The 18500-nt window shown below is 38.6% G+C and overlaps 1 protein-coding gene and 3 pseudogenes across 1 annotated transcript; all 4 read left to right on the top strand.

Moving 5' to 3' along the window:
- Nucleotides 1-622: 622 nt before the first annotated feature.
- On the top strand, nt 623-1550 carry LOC126080487 (olfactory receptor 4C15-like; annotated as a pseudogene).
- Nucleotides 1551-5926: 4376 nt separating this feature from the next.
- LOC126080486 (olfactory receptor 5D13-like) lies at nt 5927-8627 on the top strand (annotated as a pseudogene).
- A 2753-nt stretch (nt 8628-11380) lies between these two features.
- Nucleotides 11381-12197, top strand: LOC126080485 (olfactory receptor 5D13-like; annotated as a pseudogene).
- A 1502-nt stretch (nt 12198-13699) lies between these two features.
- LOC126080483 (olfactory receptor 5D14-like) lies at nt 13700-17038 on the top strand. Its single transcript, XM_049891696.1, has 2 exons — nt 13700-13710; nt 16063-17038. Exons 1-2 carry the CDS (start codon nt 13700-13702, stop codon nt 17036-17038), a joined length of 987 nt encoding a protein of 328 aa, XP_049747653.1.
- Nucleotides 17039-18500: the final 1462 nt, after the last annotated feature.

Genomic DNA, 18500 nt, shown 5'->3' with positions numbered 1-18500 from the left:
TTATTTTTTATAAGGAATTAATTAATTCATCATAAATGTCCAGTTCAGCTCAGACTTTTAAGGAAATATTTGAGAGAATATGTATGATTTCCAAGTGCCTCTTAAGCTGCAAGTTGTCTCTTCTTCTATTTGTAGATAAGGCAATCTTCAGGTGAGAGATGCATTTCCCGTGCAAGTCATGCTTGTTCCCTTGCCATGCCAATAACAGGCAAGAGTAAGACATTACGGTCCTCCTTTCTTCAGAGCCTCGATGTATTTCAGACTCCTTCTCAACAAGTCACTTTTGGTAGCCATTATGGACTAATCAGAGTCAGGACCTAGATAAAAAAAAAAAAAAAATGTCATCCCTACCACTTATGAGTGTTTCCCTTCGCTCATACTGAAGCTCTATTTTAAAGTATTTAACCTCAGTTCTGCCTGATGTCTCACTACCACCTTCAAGAAATTTCTAATTTCATATTCTCAACAAAAATAGAAGCACTTAAAATAACTTTGCTTATGGATGCACCAACCTGTTGATGACTAGTTAATACCATATACTATTCTGAGACAAATATCTCTGTCTCTTAATTTCAGATTCTTCAAGGTCACTGTGGTAGCTTCCACCTTTTCCTCTGACATCATGCAAAATCAAAGCTTTGTAACTGAGTTTGTCCTCTTGGGGCTTTCACAGAATCCAAATGTTCAAAAAATAGGATTTGTTATATTTTTGTTCTCCTACATTGCAACTGTTGGGGACAATTTGCTGATTGTGGTGACCATTATCAGCAGCCCAGCACTCCTGGGCTCCCCCATGTACGTCTTTCTGGCCTTTCTGCCCTTCCTGGATGTGTGCTATTCCTCTGCATTCGCCCCAAAGATGATTGTAGACTCACTCCACGAGAGGAAAACCATCTCCTCCGAGGGCTGCATGACCCAGCTCTTTGCTGAACATTTATTTGCTGGTGCTGAAATGATTATTCTCACCGCCATGGCCTGTGACCGCTATGTGGCCATTTGCAAGCCATTGCGCTACCTCTCTCTCATGAACTGGAGGCTCTGTGGTATCCTGATGGGGTAGCCTGGACAGGAGGCTTCTTGTATTCTGTGATACAAATTCTCTTTACTTTCCAGCTGCCTTTCTGTGGCCCCAATGCCATCAATCACTTCCTATGTGATTTGTACCCATTACTGGAGCTTGCCTGCACTGATACTCACATACTTGGCCTTTTGGTGGTTGCCAATAGTGGGTTTATCTGTATCATAAATTTCTCCTTGTTGTTTATCTCCTATTGTGTCATCTTGTTCTCACTAAGAACACATAGCTGTGAAGGCCGGAGGAAAGCTCTTGCCACCTGTGGATCTCACATTTCTGTTGTGGTTTTATTCTTTGTCCCATGCATATTTCTATATGCCCGACCTCCATCTGCTTTTTCCTTCGATGAGATGGTGGCCATATTTTACACCACTGTAACTCCCCTGCTCAATCCTGTGATTTACACTTTCAGGAATAAGGAAGTGAAAACGCCATAAGGAAGTTGTGGACCATATTGCTGATGGTTTTTAATTAAAAATAAAACACTAAACATAACAACTTAAAGCTTGCAGAAGAAAGAAATCAAAATGGGCTCAGACAAGAACTTTGTAGGGAATGGACCTTGTAAGACAGAAGAAAATGTAATGCAACACAAAAACACTGACGTGGAGGTCTGGAAATGCTCTTTGCATCCTCAGATTACTCATCATCTCAGAGTTGGCAGCTCAGTATCCTTTTATGTAAACTAAGGAGAGTTGAATTTTTTTTTTTGCAGTTTTTTTAAAATAATTTTTGTTGTACTTTAAGTGAAAGTTTAGAAATCAAGTCAGTCTCTCACACAAAAACCCATATACACCTTGCTACACACTCCCATTTACTCTCCCCCTAATGAGACAGCCCACGCTCTCCCTCCACTCTCTCTTTTCGTGTCCATTTTGCCAGCTTCTAACCCCCTCCACCCTCTCATCTCCTCTCCAGGCAGGAGATGCCAACATAGTCTCAAGTGTCCACCTGATCCTAAAAGCTCACTCCTCACCAGCATCCCTCTCCAACCCATTGTCCAGTCCAATTCATGTCAGAAGTGTTGGCTTCAGTAATGGTTCCTGTCCTGGGCCAACAGATCTGGAGGCCATGACCACCAGGGTCCTTCCAGTCCCAGTCAGACCATTAAGCCTGGTCTTATGAGAATATGAGGTCTACATCCCACTGCTCTTCTGCTCCCTCAGAGGTTTTCTGTTCTGTTCCCTGTCAGGGCAGTCATCGGTTGTAGCTGGGCACCATCTAGTTCTTCTGGTCTCAGGATGATGTAGTCGCTGGTTCATGAGTCCCTTTCTGTCTCTTGGGCTCGTAACCACCTTGTGTCCTTGGTGTTCTTCATTCTCCTTTGATCCAGGGGGGTTGAGGCCAATTGATTCATCTTAGATGGGTGCTTGTCTGCATTTAAGACCCCAGACGCCACTCTTCAAAGTGGGATGCAGAATGTCTTCTTAACAGATTTTATTATGCCAATTGACTTAGATGTCCCCTGAAACCATGGTCCCCGGACCCCTGCCCCTGCTACGCTGGCCTTAAAGCATTCAGTTTATTCAGGAAACTTCTTTGCTTTTGGTTTAGTCCAATTGTGCTGAACTCCCCTGTACTGTGTGCTGTCTTTCCCTTCACCTAAAGTAGATCTTGTCTACTATCTAATTAGTGAATATACTTTTCCCACCCTCCCTCCCTCCCCCATCTCGTAACCACAAAAAAATGTGTTCTTCTCAGTTTAAACTATTTCTCAAGTTCTGATACTAGTGGTCTTATACAATATTTGTCCTTTTGCATCTGACTAATTTCACTCAGCATAATGCCTTCCAGGTTCCTCCATGTTATGAAATGTTTCACAGATTCCTCACAGTTCTTTATCGATGCGTAGTATTCCATTATGTGAATATACCATAATTTATTTATCCATTCATCCGTTGATGGGCACCTTGGTTGCTTTCAGCTTTTTGCTATTGTAAACAGTGCTGCAATAAACATGGGTGTGCATATATCTGTTCATGTAAAGGCTCTTATTTCTCTAGGATATATTCCAAGGAGTGGGATTGCTGGATCTTATGGTAGTTCTATTAATAGCTTTTTAAGGAAGTGCCAAATTGATTTTCAAAGTAGTTGTACCATTTCACATTCCCACCAGCAGTATAGAAGTGTTCCAATCTCTCCACAGCCTCTCCAACATTTATTATTTTGTGTTTTTTTGTATTAATGCCAGCCTTGTTGGAGTGAGATGAAATTTCCTTGTAGTTTTGATCTGCATTTCTCTAATGGCTAATGATCGTGAATATTTCATCATATATCTGTTACCTACCTGAATGTCTTCTTTAGTGAAGTGTCTATTCATATCTTTTACCCATTTTTTAATTGGGTTACTTGTCTTTTTGTAGCTGAGTTTTCCAGTATCATGTAGATTTTAGAGATCAGATGCTGATCAGAAATGTCATAGCTAAAAACTTTTTCCCAGTCTGTACATAGTCTTTTTACTCTTTTGGTGAAGTCTTTGGATAAGCATTAGTGTTTGATTTTTAGGAGCTCCCAATTATCTAGTTTTTCTTCTACATTCTTTATAATGTTTTGTATACTGTTTATGCCTTAGTGGTTGGTGCATAAATTTGAATAATAGTTGTATAAACTGGTCTTCCTTGTAGGTTTATAGGTATTATCCTATCAACGACAACATTGTACTTCAGGATAGATCTTGAAATGTTCTTTTTGATGATGAATGCAAAGCCATTCCTCTTCAAGTTGTCCTTCCCAGCATAGTAGACCATATGATTGTTTGCTTCAAAATGTCCAATACCTGTCCATTTCAGCTCGCTCATGTTTAGGATGTTGATGTTTATGTTTTTCATTTCATTTTTGACAATTCCCAATTTTTCTAGATTCATACTTCATACATTCCACACTCCAATTATTAATGGATATTTGCAGCTGTTTTTTCTCATTTTGAGTCAGGCCTCATCAGCAAATGAAGGCCCCAAAGGCTTGACTCCATCCACATCATTATGGTCAACTCTACTTTGAGGGAGCAGTTGTTCCCCAGTCGTATTTTGAGTGCCTTCCAACCTGGGGGGCTCATCTACAGGCACTATATCAGAAAATGTTTCACTGCTATTCATAAGGTTTTCACTGGTTAAATCTTTTCAGAAGTAGACTGCTTTGTCCTTGTTCCTAGTCTGTCTTAGTCTGGAAGCTCAGCTGAAACATGTCAGCCATGAGTGGCCCTACTGGTATTCGAATACTGGTGAAATAGCTTCCAGCAACAGAGCAACAGGCAAGCCCCCACGGTATGACAGACGACAAACACATGGAGTATGTGCATATGAATAGATTGAAAATAGAATGGCTTGATTCAAACGCACCTCAGTCATCAAAGTGATGTGTTTGCTTTTTAAACTTTAAAGAGGTATTTAGCCACAGATTTTCCCAATGCAATACATCATTTCATTTCTTGAGTGCTGCTTCCATGGATATTGTTTGTTGGTGTGTTAGTATTACTAAACTCCAGACTGTGTTTAAAACTCACAAGTTTTTCTATCAATGTCCTCTCTCTGTTTCATGATCTAATTCAGTGTATCACATGGCATTTAGCTATAGTCTCCCCAGTGTCATCTGGTCTGTGACAGTTTCTAACTTTTCTCATTTTTCTTGACTTTGAAAATCTTAAAGAGCACTGGCTAGATATCTTATAGAATGTCCCCAAATCTAAGTTTGTCTGATGGCTTTCTGTGGTTAAGTTGGGATTTTGAGCTTTGAGGAAGACTTTCACAGAGGCAAAGTGCCTTTATCATCACATCATATCAGGGAGTGTATGATATGCCCATGGCATCACTCATGATGGTAACCGTCATCATTTGGTTAAGGTAGTTTTGCCACGTTTCTCCACTATAAACTTAAATGTAGAGTTTCAAATGCAATACAGTTAATAGCAACTATTTATTTTTTATATGTTCTTTTTTCAAACTCTGTAGTTCATGTTTTCTTCAGGAAATATGAATTCTTTTAATAATTTAATTTCTAAAAGAAGACTAATGGAATAGATTCAGTAATTATCCTTAATGAGTTTAAAGAAAATACATCCACCACAATGACACAAGAGAGCATTTCAACTAATTGCTTGGTTTGTGGCTCACTGAGTAATGTTTTAGTTATGATTCTCTAGGGTCTATATCTCCACGGTCATGGCAACCAAAACCCCCCATGCCATCGAGTCGATTCTGACTCATAGCGACCCACGGTCACGGCAGCAGATATAAATCCCAGAGACTGGGAGGTTTTGGATTGTGGATTTGGGTTCAGTTTTTTTTTTTTAATCTCTGATATTTCTTATACCTGGGAAATAAAATGCCGTTTTCCTGGCATACCCATTTAAATCTACTGTCACTTGTGCTACAGACCTCAGGTCTGCTAGTTTTTTTAAAGAATGTTCAATTACTGAGAAGAAAACTGCCTGAAATTCATTTATCTTAAAAGGAAATCCTCATTAAATTAATTAATCAAAAGCTCGTGGTTTCAGGTCAGTTCAGTTCTCTTCTGGTATTTTTCTATTAAGGTAGAAAACATGGAACTCCAGCTCATACGGATTAAAAAATGTAAGAGATCCCTTTTTATGGTTGGACCTGTTTGAATTTTCACTAACAGGGCATGAAATGATCCGGAGAATTATACTGTGTGTTGCAGAAACTGGCAGTGGTGACACTACTGAGAATTAATAGAGAGAAGTGGCAGAAGGCTTCGGAGATTTTGCTGATTTTGAACTCCCCTCGTCCTAGTTTCCATTTGAATAAAATCCTAATTCTAATCCATGGGTTTTTAACAAGTTTATTTGAAATTGCTAGGGCAAATGTCAAAGTTTTCTCTGTGTATGTTTTTGTTATGGACCTAATAAGTGTTTTAAATAGTAGCAGAAGTAGTAGCCATCACCTTAACTTGCCAGGGTTTTGTTTAGTTAAAATAGGGTAGATGTTCAAATGTTGAGGGAGAACTTAATTTTTAAAATAGCATGAACAATAATGGATGTTTAAAATGTATCTGCCCAGTCCCTTTTGTTATTGGGAAGAATATGGTCACGACAAGTACTCTGTGTCGGGGCTACTTGTAGTACATGTAACGTAGGCACTCCTGGGGCTGAGTCCAGGCAAAGCTATAAAGCTGAGACAGATCACTGATGCATTTTTGCTGCAGCCTCATGTCTATATCCCGGGGACAGTCATTTTGTGATGTTACTGTTCTCATTGCCAAGTTTATCTCATCATAAAAGAGGGCTTGCTTCTTACTGGTTAAGGAAATATATAATTTGCAGTGTAGAATGTTTTTTTTAATGGAATTATTGTTGGTGAATATAAGATAAATATGCTTTCTTGAAACTGTATATGTATATATGTATGTGTATACACACATATGCATAAGAAAGAAATTACTTTAATTAATTTTTACTACTCATAAAATTTTAATTAATTAAATTTAATTAATAATAAAAGTTAAGCACAACAATCAATAGAAACCCCATAAAATATTCAGGAGTCAGTATACCATTGATGGAGGTTTTGATGACAGAGACTACATGAGCATCTCAGGGATGAGATTATGTGTAGAAATCTGAACTATTAAGTGAAAAGTTGGGCTAGATACATTTTAAGGTATATTTCAACTCAAAAATTCTAGAAGTATTTGATTCCATGCTATGCCTAGACAAGGTGGAAAATTTAAAAGTAAATAATTCTAAAATTTATAAAGGTTCTTTGTGTTTTTGTTATACCACCCTTGATTCTGGTTTCTTTAATTTTCTTATATGCCCTATATGTATATGTTAGTTTCATATTAATAATACTAACAAATACTAGCTTTTAAATAGTTATATGTATATGTAATATATATAGTAACATATAATAAAGAGTAATATATTAAAAACCCACTGCCGTCGAGAGAATTCCAACTCATAGTGACCCTATAGGACAGAGTAGAACTTCCCCATAGAGCTTCCAAGGAGCGCATGGTAGATTTGAACTGCCTACCTCTTGGTTAGCAGCTGTAGCACTTAACTACTACACCACCAGTGCTTCCTAAGTTATAGAGAGAGAGAGAGAGAGAGCCCTGTTGTTGTAGTGGAAACTTTGGTGGTCTAATGGTTGACCTTAGAAACTCACCTTGGAAACTCTATGTGGCAGTTCTACTCTGTCCTATAGGGTCGCTATGAGTTGGAATCTATTCAGTGGCAAACGGTTTGGTTTTGGATTTCGTTAGTGTCGTGGTTAAGAGATCGGCTGCTAAACTCTACGGGGCAGTTCTACTCTGTCCTATATTGTCACTATGAATCTGAATCAACTTAATGGCAACAGGTTTTTTTCATTGATATGTTTTTCACACCGGTGTTTTTCACACTTTAGCAGGCAACAAAATCACCTGGAGGCCTGATTTCACCCCAAATTATGAGTCCCATCTGAGTTTTTATTTAGGAGGTTGGCAGTAGGGCTGAAGAATTTGCATTCCTAATAAGTTCCCAAATGATTCTGATGTTGCTGATTTGGGGGCCACACTCTGAGACTCACTGTTTCATATCACTCCCCACAGAACCACATGAAACCTCTTTCCTCTCTCTGCTTCTTCCTAGTCAACTTGTGTTTTTTCTCCAACAGGAATCATGTTATCTGAAGGAAATCAAAGTATCATACCCACGTTTATACTGTTGGGTTTTTCAGAATACCCAGAACTCCACGTTCCACTCTTCCTGACTTTCTTGTCCACCTACACAGTCAACGCGGTGGGGAATCTAGGCATGATAATAATTATCAGGATCAATCCAAAACTCCACACGATTATGTACTTTTTCCTCAGTCACTTGTCTTTTGTGGATTTCTGTTATTCCACTGTAGTTACACCCAAACTGCTGGAGAACTTGATTGTGGAAGACAGAACTATCTCTTCTCTGGTTGCATCATGCAGTTTTGTCTTGCTTGCTTATTTGGAGTGACAGAAACATTCATGCTAACGGCGATGGCTTATGACCATTTTGTGGCAGTTTGTAACCCCTTGCTTTATACTACTACTATGTCTCAGAAGCTTTGTGTTCTGCTGGTGGCTGGGTCCTACACATGGGGTGTAGTGTGCTCTCTATACTTTCTTCTCACATTATCTTATTGTGAGTCTAGCATTCTAAATAATTTTATCTGTGACCACTCTGTAATTGTTTCTGTCTCCTGCTCAGACCCCTACATCAGTCAGATGCTGTGTTTTATTGTTGCCATATTCAATGAGGTGAGCAGCCCGATGATCATCTTCACTTCCTATGTATTCATTTTTATCACTGTCATGAAGATGCCTTCTACAAGTGGGCGCCATAAAACCTTCTCTACCTTTGCCTCCCACCTGACTGCCATCACCATCTTCCATGGGACCATCCTTTTCCTCTACTGTATCCCTAACTCCGAACTTCCTGGCTCATAGTAAAGTGGCTTCTGTGTTTTATACTGTGGTGATTCCCATGTTGAATCCCCTGATCTACAGCCTTAGGAACAAGGATGTGAAGGACACATTCAGAAAATTAATTAAAACAAAACTGCTTTTTCAATCACCGTGATATTGCTAGGTTCAGTATTTTACATTCCAAAAATAATTTGATTCATTATGCTAAAGATCGTTCAACTCGTGTAGTATAATTTACTATTCAGATTATTTTACCCAGTAGCCTGTGAGTTAATACATCTATAGTAGTATATGTACGATTTCATGATGACTGATGTTTCCATACATCAATGTTTAGTGAAATAGCTCTAAAGCACATGTAAACCAAAAATTAAAAAAAAAAAATAAAATTCTCAATTTGTTGCAATATATGTGAATTATTTTAAAATACTTTACCATATATGGTGTAATTTTTTATGTGTGTTCCCAAAGTAAATCAAATTCCTAGTTTATCAAATATGCACAAATCCAGGATATTCCCCTAGAATTCTAAACAGAAATTCTATCCTCTAGAGGTGGCTTTAACAAGTGCTTCAGCTTATGGTGTCTTGTACACAAGGCAACGTTTTGATAGTTATTACACTGAATAGCAGAATTCATGTATATTAAATAAAAAATATGGCCTGCTCACTAGGAAACCCAATTTAATTAAAGTATTGTTTTGCCAGCCTAATATTCATTTTATCATTTTTTTTCTAAAGAAAGTATTTGAATAATTAAAAGTAAGTTATTGGAGTAAGGAGTTACCTATAGATCAATGGAATAGAATAGTGTCCAAATATACTCATATATTTTTTCTCATTTAAATTTCAAAGGAGAAACGATACTTTTTCAACGAAATAATGTTGGAACAATGAGATACTCCTATTGAAAAATTAACCTTAGGTCTTACCTCACACCATACACAAATATTAATTTGAATTAAAAGTTATAGGTCATAGACACAAAGATAAAAGCTAAAACTTAACAGAAATTAAAAAATGGCAGAAATATGGGAAAATTTTTGAACACTTGGTGTAAGGACTTTTTTACATAGAACAAAAAGAATGAATTAAAACTTGATAAAATTAATTTTATCAACTTGAAAAATGACTGCTCTTCAAAGACATCATTAAGAAAAAGGAAAGGTCAGCCACAAACTGTGAGAAAATACTTGCAATATATAAGCCTGACAATTGATATATATGCAGAACATATACAGAAGTTATCCAACCAGTCAATGAGCACTTGAAAAGCTACTCGGCATCATTAGTCATCAGTGCAACGCATATTAAAGCTAAAATGAGACACCACTACTTACCCATTAGAATGGCTAAAGTTAAAAAGATTGAAATGTCAAACATTCCTGTGAACACGGATGAGGTGGAATATTCATGTGCTTCAGATGGAAATGTAGCAGGTAAAATGTATTTGAAAAATAGCTTAGTGGTATCTTATGAACTTATACAGGTACTTTACATAAAATTGAGCAGTTTCTTCCCTAGGTGTTTATTTACCTAAGAGAAATGAAATCAAATAGTTTAACAGGAGAAAATGGTTCTTGTTAATGTATGCAATTATATAGTGGAGGAAAAAAAATACCGTGGTGTGTGTGTTTGTAGGTGTGTGTATGTGTGTGTTTGTTTTCCTCTTATGAATATTTTTTACTCTTTTCTTAAGTGATATTTCAACAAGAGGTACATTTTCTTTCATGATGAGTTATCAAGCATAAACAGGAGAAGGCAGGAAGGATAAGACAACCTCTAGTCATTTTAATCCAGGGAAAATGAAATATAGTGGCTGGAAGGCACACAACAACAACAATGCCTCCAAAACCAAAAAAACAAACCCACTGCTGTTGAGTCAATTCCAACTCCTAGCGACCCTGCAAGGCAGAGTAGAACTGCCCCATAGCGTTTCCAAGGAGCACCTGGTGGATTCAAACTGCTGACCTCTTGGTTAGCAGCCATAGTACTTAACCACTATGCCACCAGGGTTTCCACACACATAAATAACATATATGCCTATAATAGGTAAATCTGCACCTGCGTTGTGCCTTTGCTGACGTTGATCTTCTCATAATTCAAATTCATCTAAGTTAAGAAGTTTTGGGAACTGTACTGATGAGGTATAATTCCCTCTGATGTAAGTGTCTTGTTGAGATCAAAGGTGGAGTTGTGGTTTGTCTAAAAAGGGATGGCTTTTCAACTGCAATTACTTCTGATATAGGACAGAACACCTATATGACTCAGTGTTTGGATCAGGAGAAGAAAAACAATTCTTGCTTTTAAACAGACAGAATTTAGAACAGCAGTCACTCCTAAAAGTATTACAGGGTCCACTGGAGTGAAAAAAGATGCCTGAAAAGAAAAGAGAAAAAAATCAGACCAGTTCATTTTTGTGGGGATACCAGTTTCTTACGACCCACTTTTCCTTCCGACCCTACCACTCGGACTTAGGTCAGGTCTCAAAGGTAAAGAGCACAGTCCTCCAGACTCCATGTCTGCTCGAGACCTCAGATATCAGCAGCAAGTTAGGGGGTCTACAGGCCCCTCACATCTAACCTGTTAACTCCCACAGCTCCCTGAGTTTCTAGAATTTGCTAAAATGACACACAGGACTCAATTCCAGTTTTATTACAGCAAAAAGGATCAAAATGAAGAAACGTATAAGGAAACGTCTGGATTTGTCATTGACTGCTAACCTAAGGGATGGCAGTTTAAACCTACCTAGCAGCTCATGGAAGAAAGGCCTGGCAAACTGCTTCCATAAACATCACAGTCAACAAAACCATGTGGAGTAGTTTTACTCTGTAAGACATGGAGTTGCCATGAGTTAGAGTCAAATGGACGGTTTTTTGAGGGGAGGTTCAAAACTCAGCTTGTCTACATGGTCACTGTGGTGGGGAACCTGGGCATGATTGTGATCATCAGGATCAACCCCAGACTCCACAACCCCATGTACCTTTTCTTCAGTCACTTGTCTTTTGTTGATTTCTGCTACTCCGCTATAGTTACACCCAAACTATTAGAAAACTTGGTTGCAGGAGACAGAGCCATCTCCTTCACAGGGTGCATCATGCAGTTCTTCTTGGCTTCTATATTTGCAATTGCAGAAACATTCATGTTGGCAGTGATGGCCTATGACCTTTTTGTGGCAGTTTGTAACCCCCTGCTTTACACTGTCGTCATGTCCCAAAAGCTCTGGGCATCATTAGCCAGTGGGCCCTATGCATGGGGTATAGTTGCTTCCCTGACACTCACTTATTTTCGCCTGACATTATCCTTTTGTGGCTCTACCGTCATAAATAACTTTGTCTGTGAGCACTCTGTCATTGTTTCTGTCTCCTGCTCTGATCCCTATATCATCCAGGTGCTTTGTTTTGTCATTGCCATATTCAGTGAGGTCAGCAGCCAGGTGATTATCCTCGCTACACTTTTCGTTTTTGTAACTGTCATAAAAATGCCTTCCGACGGGGGGCTCCAAAAAACCTTCTCCACCTGTGTCTCCCACTTGACTGCCATCACCATTTTCTATGGGACTGTCCTGTTCCTCTATTGTGTACTCCATTCCAAAACCTCATGGCTCATAGTCAAAGTAGTATACAGTGGTCATCCCCTTGCTGAACCCCCTGATCTATAGTCTCGGGAACAAAGATGTGAAGGAGACTGTCAGAAAGTTAATGAGCCACCTAACACAATCTTGAAGATTTATTTATCTTTCTAGAAAGAGTTTGCTTAAATCATTCAGTGTTTCTAGAAGAGATGCTGATTCAAATTATTTAGTCAATTTACCCATTCAATTTTTAAATCTATTGCAATATACCAGTTATCTGATAATTTGATTTCTAGTCACTTCAATCTTTAGTAAAATAGCTTTGAATCGTATGTGAAGTGAATCAACTGTAGTGGATCGAATAGTGTCTCCCCCCAAAATACTCATACCCACCTAGAACTTCAGAACACAAACTTTTTGTAGATATAGTCTTTGCAGACATAGTTAAGGATTAATATAAATTCATATTTTCTTAACACTAAAACCCATTGCTACAGAATTAATTTCCACTTACAGTGACCTTATAGGACAAGTAGAACTACCCCACAGGAATTCCAAGGCTGTAATCTTTATGGCAGCCAACTGCCACATCTTTCTCTTGTGGAGCAGCTCGTGGGTTTGAACTGCCAACTTTAGGTTAGCAGCCTAATTCTTGACCACTATGCCACCAGGACTTCTACATACTCTCTTAGGGTGGGCTATAAATCCAGTGAGAGTCTCATTATGAGAAGCAGAAAAGGACACAGAGTCACACAGGGACGAAGGCCATGTGGAGATGAAGGCAGGGCTTGGAGTTATGCTACTACAAGCCCAGGAACACAAGGACCCATGGGAAGCTGGAAGAGTCAAGGAAGGATTTCCTTCTAGGGTCTTTAGAGGGAGCATGTCCCTGCCATTACCTTCATTTCAAACATTTGGCCCCCAGAACTGTAAGCAAATAAATTTCTGTTCTTTTAAGCCACCAAGTTTGTGGTAATTTCTTCTGGTAGTCCTAAGAATCTAATATTTAACAAGTAAGCATTGAATCATAAAACTCAAATTGTTTGACACACATATTGGCATGGTACATGATTAAAAAACAAACAGGCAACAACAACAGCAAAATTCTTCAATCCTCTTTAAACAATGTGCATGTCAAAGTTACAGAAAATTGAAAAATTGTAGCTGACTGGGATTTTGGAGCCCTGGTGACACAGTGGTTAAGAGCTACAGCTGCTAACCTAGAGGTCAGCAGTTTGCATCCACCAACCGCTCCTTGGAGACCCTATGGGGCAGTTTTACTCTGTCCTATAGGGTTGCTGAGTCAGAATCAACTTGACACCAAGGATTTGGTTTGGTTTATGGAGTAGTATGCATGTAGGAGAATTAGCAGTAAGAGCCTGGAGGCACTATCTCTAAACTCTAACCAAGTTCTTTCTTTCTTTCTTCCTAAGGCCTCATATATGTTTGTTATTGTACAGGAAGTGATGGTAATCATGATATCACTGAGTGTGAAGAAAAAATGTTGATTTCTATGTGAAGGCCCTCATGGGTAACCAAGGGAACAAAAGTGAAAAAAAGTCATAGTTAAGAATCTCACAAATCTCAGTCTGATATGTCAAACTCTCTCCTTCCTCATATCAATAGCCTCTTAGTAACATCATTTTAGAGAAAATGATCTGCGGGTAAACAACAAGGGATCTTACATTGATATCAATCTTCTGTGTATCATACCAAGTAGCGCATAGAAAGAGACAGAAGAGCAGAAAACGGACAGGTAGAAGCAAACATAAAATGATCAGCATGATAAATAAAAAAATATTCATGATGGACACCAAAAAATGTGTTGAATTAATGGATGAATGGGTTCAATCTGCTATTCAATTCTCATTTCTAGCATCCTGTTAAGTATACAGAAGATGGGGGAAAAAAACATACTGGATCTTACCATCTTACCAACATGATTTTAGCACTTAGCAGTAGTTTTTACACTTTAATGTTGCTATGTGTCACCGAAGTTCCTTCTTAAATGTGGATACTGTTGAGTCCCATTCCGAGGAATTCTGATCTCAGAAGCTTTTGGGGGCCTAGAAGAGTAGAACTCTAGGCAATTTTATTACAGATGTGGTAAGAATCTTTGATGTGAGAAATCCTGCCTTAAAAAAAAAAAAAAAGCTTAGATTTATTAATTCCATAGGACATTTAGTAATGTGCAAATAAAGGCTGGTAGTCAACTTCGTGCTGCAACTTTTCTATGCGATTACAAGGAAATTCCAGCCTTTGACGACGGTACAAAGAACCTGGCTCTTGTCTTAGTTAATTGGCTTGAGGCATAGTTGCTAGTGATTCCCCAGAGTTGGAGTCCCAAGGGCTGTAGAGGTAGACGTAATAGCTGCAGTGCTCCCAAAATACTCAGCTTACAGAGAAACAGGACAGTGGTGGCCTGTTTCTCTGCAGCAGGTGAGTTGCCTCAGGTTTTTTTTTTTTTTTAAATGAAATAGTGAAAATATTATTTCCCTGATATGATAATAGGACCTTCTTTTTTTTTTCTTTCAATGTTAAGTCACTAAAACTGTTAAGTCTATGCCCAATCATATTAAGGAAAGAACTTAATAATCATGGACATATTTGGCTTTATTATCCATTGACAGGCATTTCACAAAGAATAGAATAAATTTTCTACTTGAAAATGGATATTTTCCCTTATCCTCTTATTATGCACCTTAATTTGGTATATAAACTTTTTATAAGAATTGACTAAGCAAGCCGCAATTCATATGCAAATATAACTTTCTGGTTAGTTCTAACTCTAATTTGATAAATCTCGGAACCTCTAAAATATATGCATATATACATATACACATGTACACATGTGTGCGTATGTGCATGTATGCATGTATGTATTGTGAATGCATATGCACACATATATATATTTGCACATATATATATCTGTTGTCATCAAGTCGATTGTAACTCTTAGCGACCCTATGGTAGATAGCAGAACCCCCCATATGGTTTCCAAGGTTGTAAATCGTTATGGAAGCTGACTACAACACCTTTCTCCCTCCAGAAGCTGGGGGTTTGAACTGTCAGCCTTTCAGCTTTAACTACTACTCCACCCAAACCAAAACCAAACCCGTTCGCATCGAGTTAATTTGGACTAATATTGACCCAATAGGACAGAGTAGAACTGTCCCATAGGTTTCTAAGGAGTAGCTACTGGGTTTGTACTGCTGATCTTTTTGGTTAGCAGCCAGACTCCTAACCACTGCAACACTACTGCTCCATCAAGGCTCCTCATGTATGTATAACGCCTGGGCTATGATAGAAGCTAAGCTTTAACTGATAAATTAAGCCATCAACCCTAATAGAGTGGGCATACCTCTCAGGTCAAAAGGAAGTTATTGCCCTCTTTAGCTTCAACCACTGGGCAACTAAGCAATTCAACAGAAGTAGTAGCTTTCATGGATTAAAAAGTGCTAATGAGATCTGGATGGCAGTTGGTTTTGGTTTTGGAATGAGATCACTCTGCTTTCTTCTTAGGTTCTCTGGTATCTTATTTTAAACTTAGAAGTATATTCCTTTAAATATTTTATTTAATTTGAGTATATAGGCAAAAAACAGCAGCAGCATATTTTGTTTCTGGAGGCAAAAATCTTACATTTTTTTCACAGAATCTCACTAGCTTATGTGCTGTAGGTATGTGAAAAAATTTGCTCAGTACCAGTTATGTGTGTTTGATGCTACTATCTAATGTGTGCATCCAAGGATAAAATTAACTTGTGTGTAAATATAACTCCTATACACTCAATATCATAAGTACTTATATGGAAACCCATATTCCAATATCGCAAAAGACAATGGAAATGCTTTGACATTTTAGACATCAGCTTGGTTTGGGATACACATTGCAGTTATTTGGGTGAGGCATTTTCTACATGGAGAGAACTAGTTCCAAAAACTGTTTCGTCATGTTATCTTTTCTCTACCAGAACAAATCATAACACATTCACCCCACACATCTTCTCTTTTGGCAGGAACAACTCTCTCTTCCCATTGAAAGAAAGTGTGACAATGGCTGAAAGAAACCTCAGTGTGGAGACAACATTTGCCCTCTTGGGATTCACAGATTACCCAGAGATTCAGATCCCTCTCTTCCTTGTGTTTCTGATCACATACATTGTCACCGTGGTAGGGAATCTTGGGATGATAGTGATCATCAAGATTAATCCCAAATTTCACACCCCCATGTACTTTTTCCTTAGTCACCTTTCTTTTGTTGACTTTTGTTACTCCTCTATCATTACTCCAAAGCTGCTTGAAAACTTGGTCATGGCAGACAAAAGCATCTTCTACTTTAGCTGCATGCTCCAGTTCTTCCTGTCCTGCACTGCAGTGGTGACTGAGTCCTTCTTGCTAGCAGTGATGGCCTATGACCGCTTTGTGGCCATCTGCAATCCTCTGCTCTATACAGTGGTCATGTCACAAAGACTCTGTGCCCTGCTGGTGGCTGGCTCATATCTGTGGGGGATCTTTGACCCCTTAGTACTCTTTTGCTATGCTCTCCTTCTAGACTTCTCTGGACACGATGTAATCAACCACTTTTTCTGTGAGTATACTGCTCTCATAGCTGTCTCTAGCTCTGATATACACATTCCCCAATGTCTGCTTTTTGGGTTTGCCACCTTCAGTGAGGTGAGTACACTACTAATCATTCTCACTTCATATGTTTTTATTTTTGTGAGTGTACTAAAAATCCGATCTGCCAGTGGACGTCACAAAGCCTTCTCCACCTGTGCCTCCCACCTGACTGCCATCACCATCTTTCACGGGACCATCCTTTCCCTTTACTGTGTGCCTAACTCCAAACACTCTCGGCAAACAGTCAAAGTGGGCTCTGTATTCTACACAGTGGTTAACCCCATGCTGAACCCCCTCATCTATAGCCTGAGGAACAAAGATGTGAAGGTTGCCTTCTGGAAATTAATGGACACAAAAGTCCTATTTCACTGACCCAATCACAAAACATGAACTTTGGTATGATACAGCAAGTGAGTATGACTAGTTCCAATCTCTGAACAAAGTGTTTCAAGAAGTAGGTTACTCGGTGAGCTAATTTTATAAAATTAACAATTTTACTGCATGTTTTAACACACCCATGAGTTTCTGTAGAATTTCTCTGGATCCCAAAGCTCCTTGATGGTTAAAACAATGATTCCGCCTAGCATCATTATTAGTAGATTGTAACAATTTCTTAATGACTCTGCTATGTTTTCCAATTCCATATGCTCTTCCTTCACTTGTGATTCCTTTACAGGCTTTCTGGGTTAACTTATATTGACCAACAATGTAGGTTCCTAATTCTGTAAAAATATCTAATCAACTTTAGTGTGAAGTTAAATTTAAACAACACAAAAAGTCGTCCATCAAATCATCTTGCCACGCATATCTGACATAAACTAAAAGTGTTCTGCAGCTTTCAATATCAGCGTTTCTTACATTGAATTCTCAAGATGTGCCCAATGTCCATGGCTGTCAATACTGAGTCTGATTTTCAAAATCCATAGATGGTTTAGGATGTTGTTGTTGTTGTTGTTAGGTGCCATTGAGTGGGTTCCAACTCATAGCAACGCTGTGCACAACAGAACAAGACACCGCCCAGTCCTGCACCATCCTTACAGTCTTTGTTATGCTTGAGCCCATTGTTGGACCCACTGTATCAATCCATCTCGTTGAGGTTGTTCCTCTTTTCCACTGACCCTGTACTTTACCAAGCATGGTGTCCTTCTCCAGGGACTGATCCCTCCTGGCAACATGTCCAAAGTGCGTAAGACCTAGTCTCGCCATCCTTGCTTCTAAGGAGCATTCTGGTTGTACTACTTCTAAGACAGATTTGTTCATTCTTTTGGCAGTCCATGGTATACTCAATATTCTCCCCCAACATCACTATTCAAAGGCTTCAATTTTCCTCCCATCTTCCTTATTCATTATCCAGCTTTCACATGCATTTGATGAAAATACCATGGCTTGGGTAAGACACACCTTAATCTTTGAGGGGAGGTCTTTGCCTTTCAACATTTTTAAGAGGTCCTTTGCAGCAGATTTGCCCAGTGCAATGTATTTTTTGATTTCTTGACTGCTACTTCCATGGCTGTTGATTGTGGATCCAAGTAAAATGAAATCCTTGACAACTTCAATCTTTTCTCTGTTTATCACGATGTTTTTTGGTCTAGTTGTGAGGATTTTGGTTTTCTTTATGTTGAGGTGGAATCCATACTGAAGTCTGTGGTCTTTGATCTTCCTCAGTAAGTGCTTCAAGTCCTCTTCACTTTCAGCAAAAAAGGTTGTGTCTTCTGCATAAGGTAGGTTGTTAATCAGTCTTCCTCTAATCCTGATGCCTTGTTCTTCATATAGTCCAATTTTTCAGATTATTTGCTCAGCATACAGATTAAGTAGGTATGGTGATAGGATACAA

This window comes from Elephas maximus, chromosome 7, assembly GCF_024166365.1.
Source record: "Elephas maximus indicus isolate mEleMax1 chromosome 7, mEleMax1 primary haplotype, whole genome shotgun sequence".
Classification (NCBI taxonomy): domain Eukaryota; kingdom Metazoa; phylum Chordata; class Mammalia; order Proboscidea; family Elephantidae; genus Elephas; species Elephas maximus.
The sequence above is the reverse complement of the archived record's forward strand: the minus strand, read 5'-3'. Positions and strand labels throughout refer to the sequence as shown.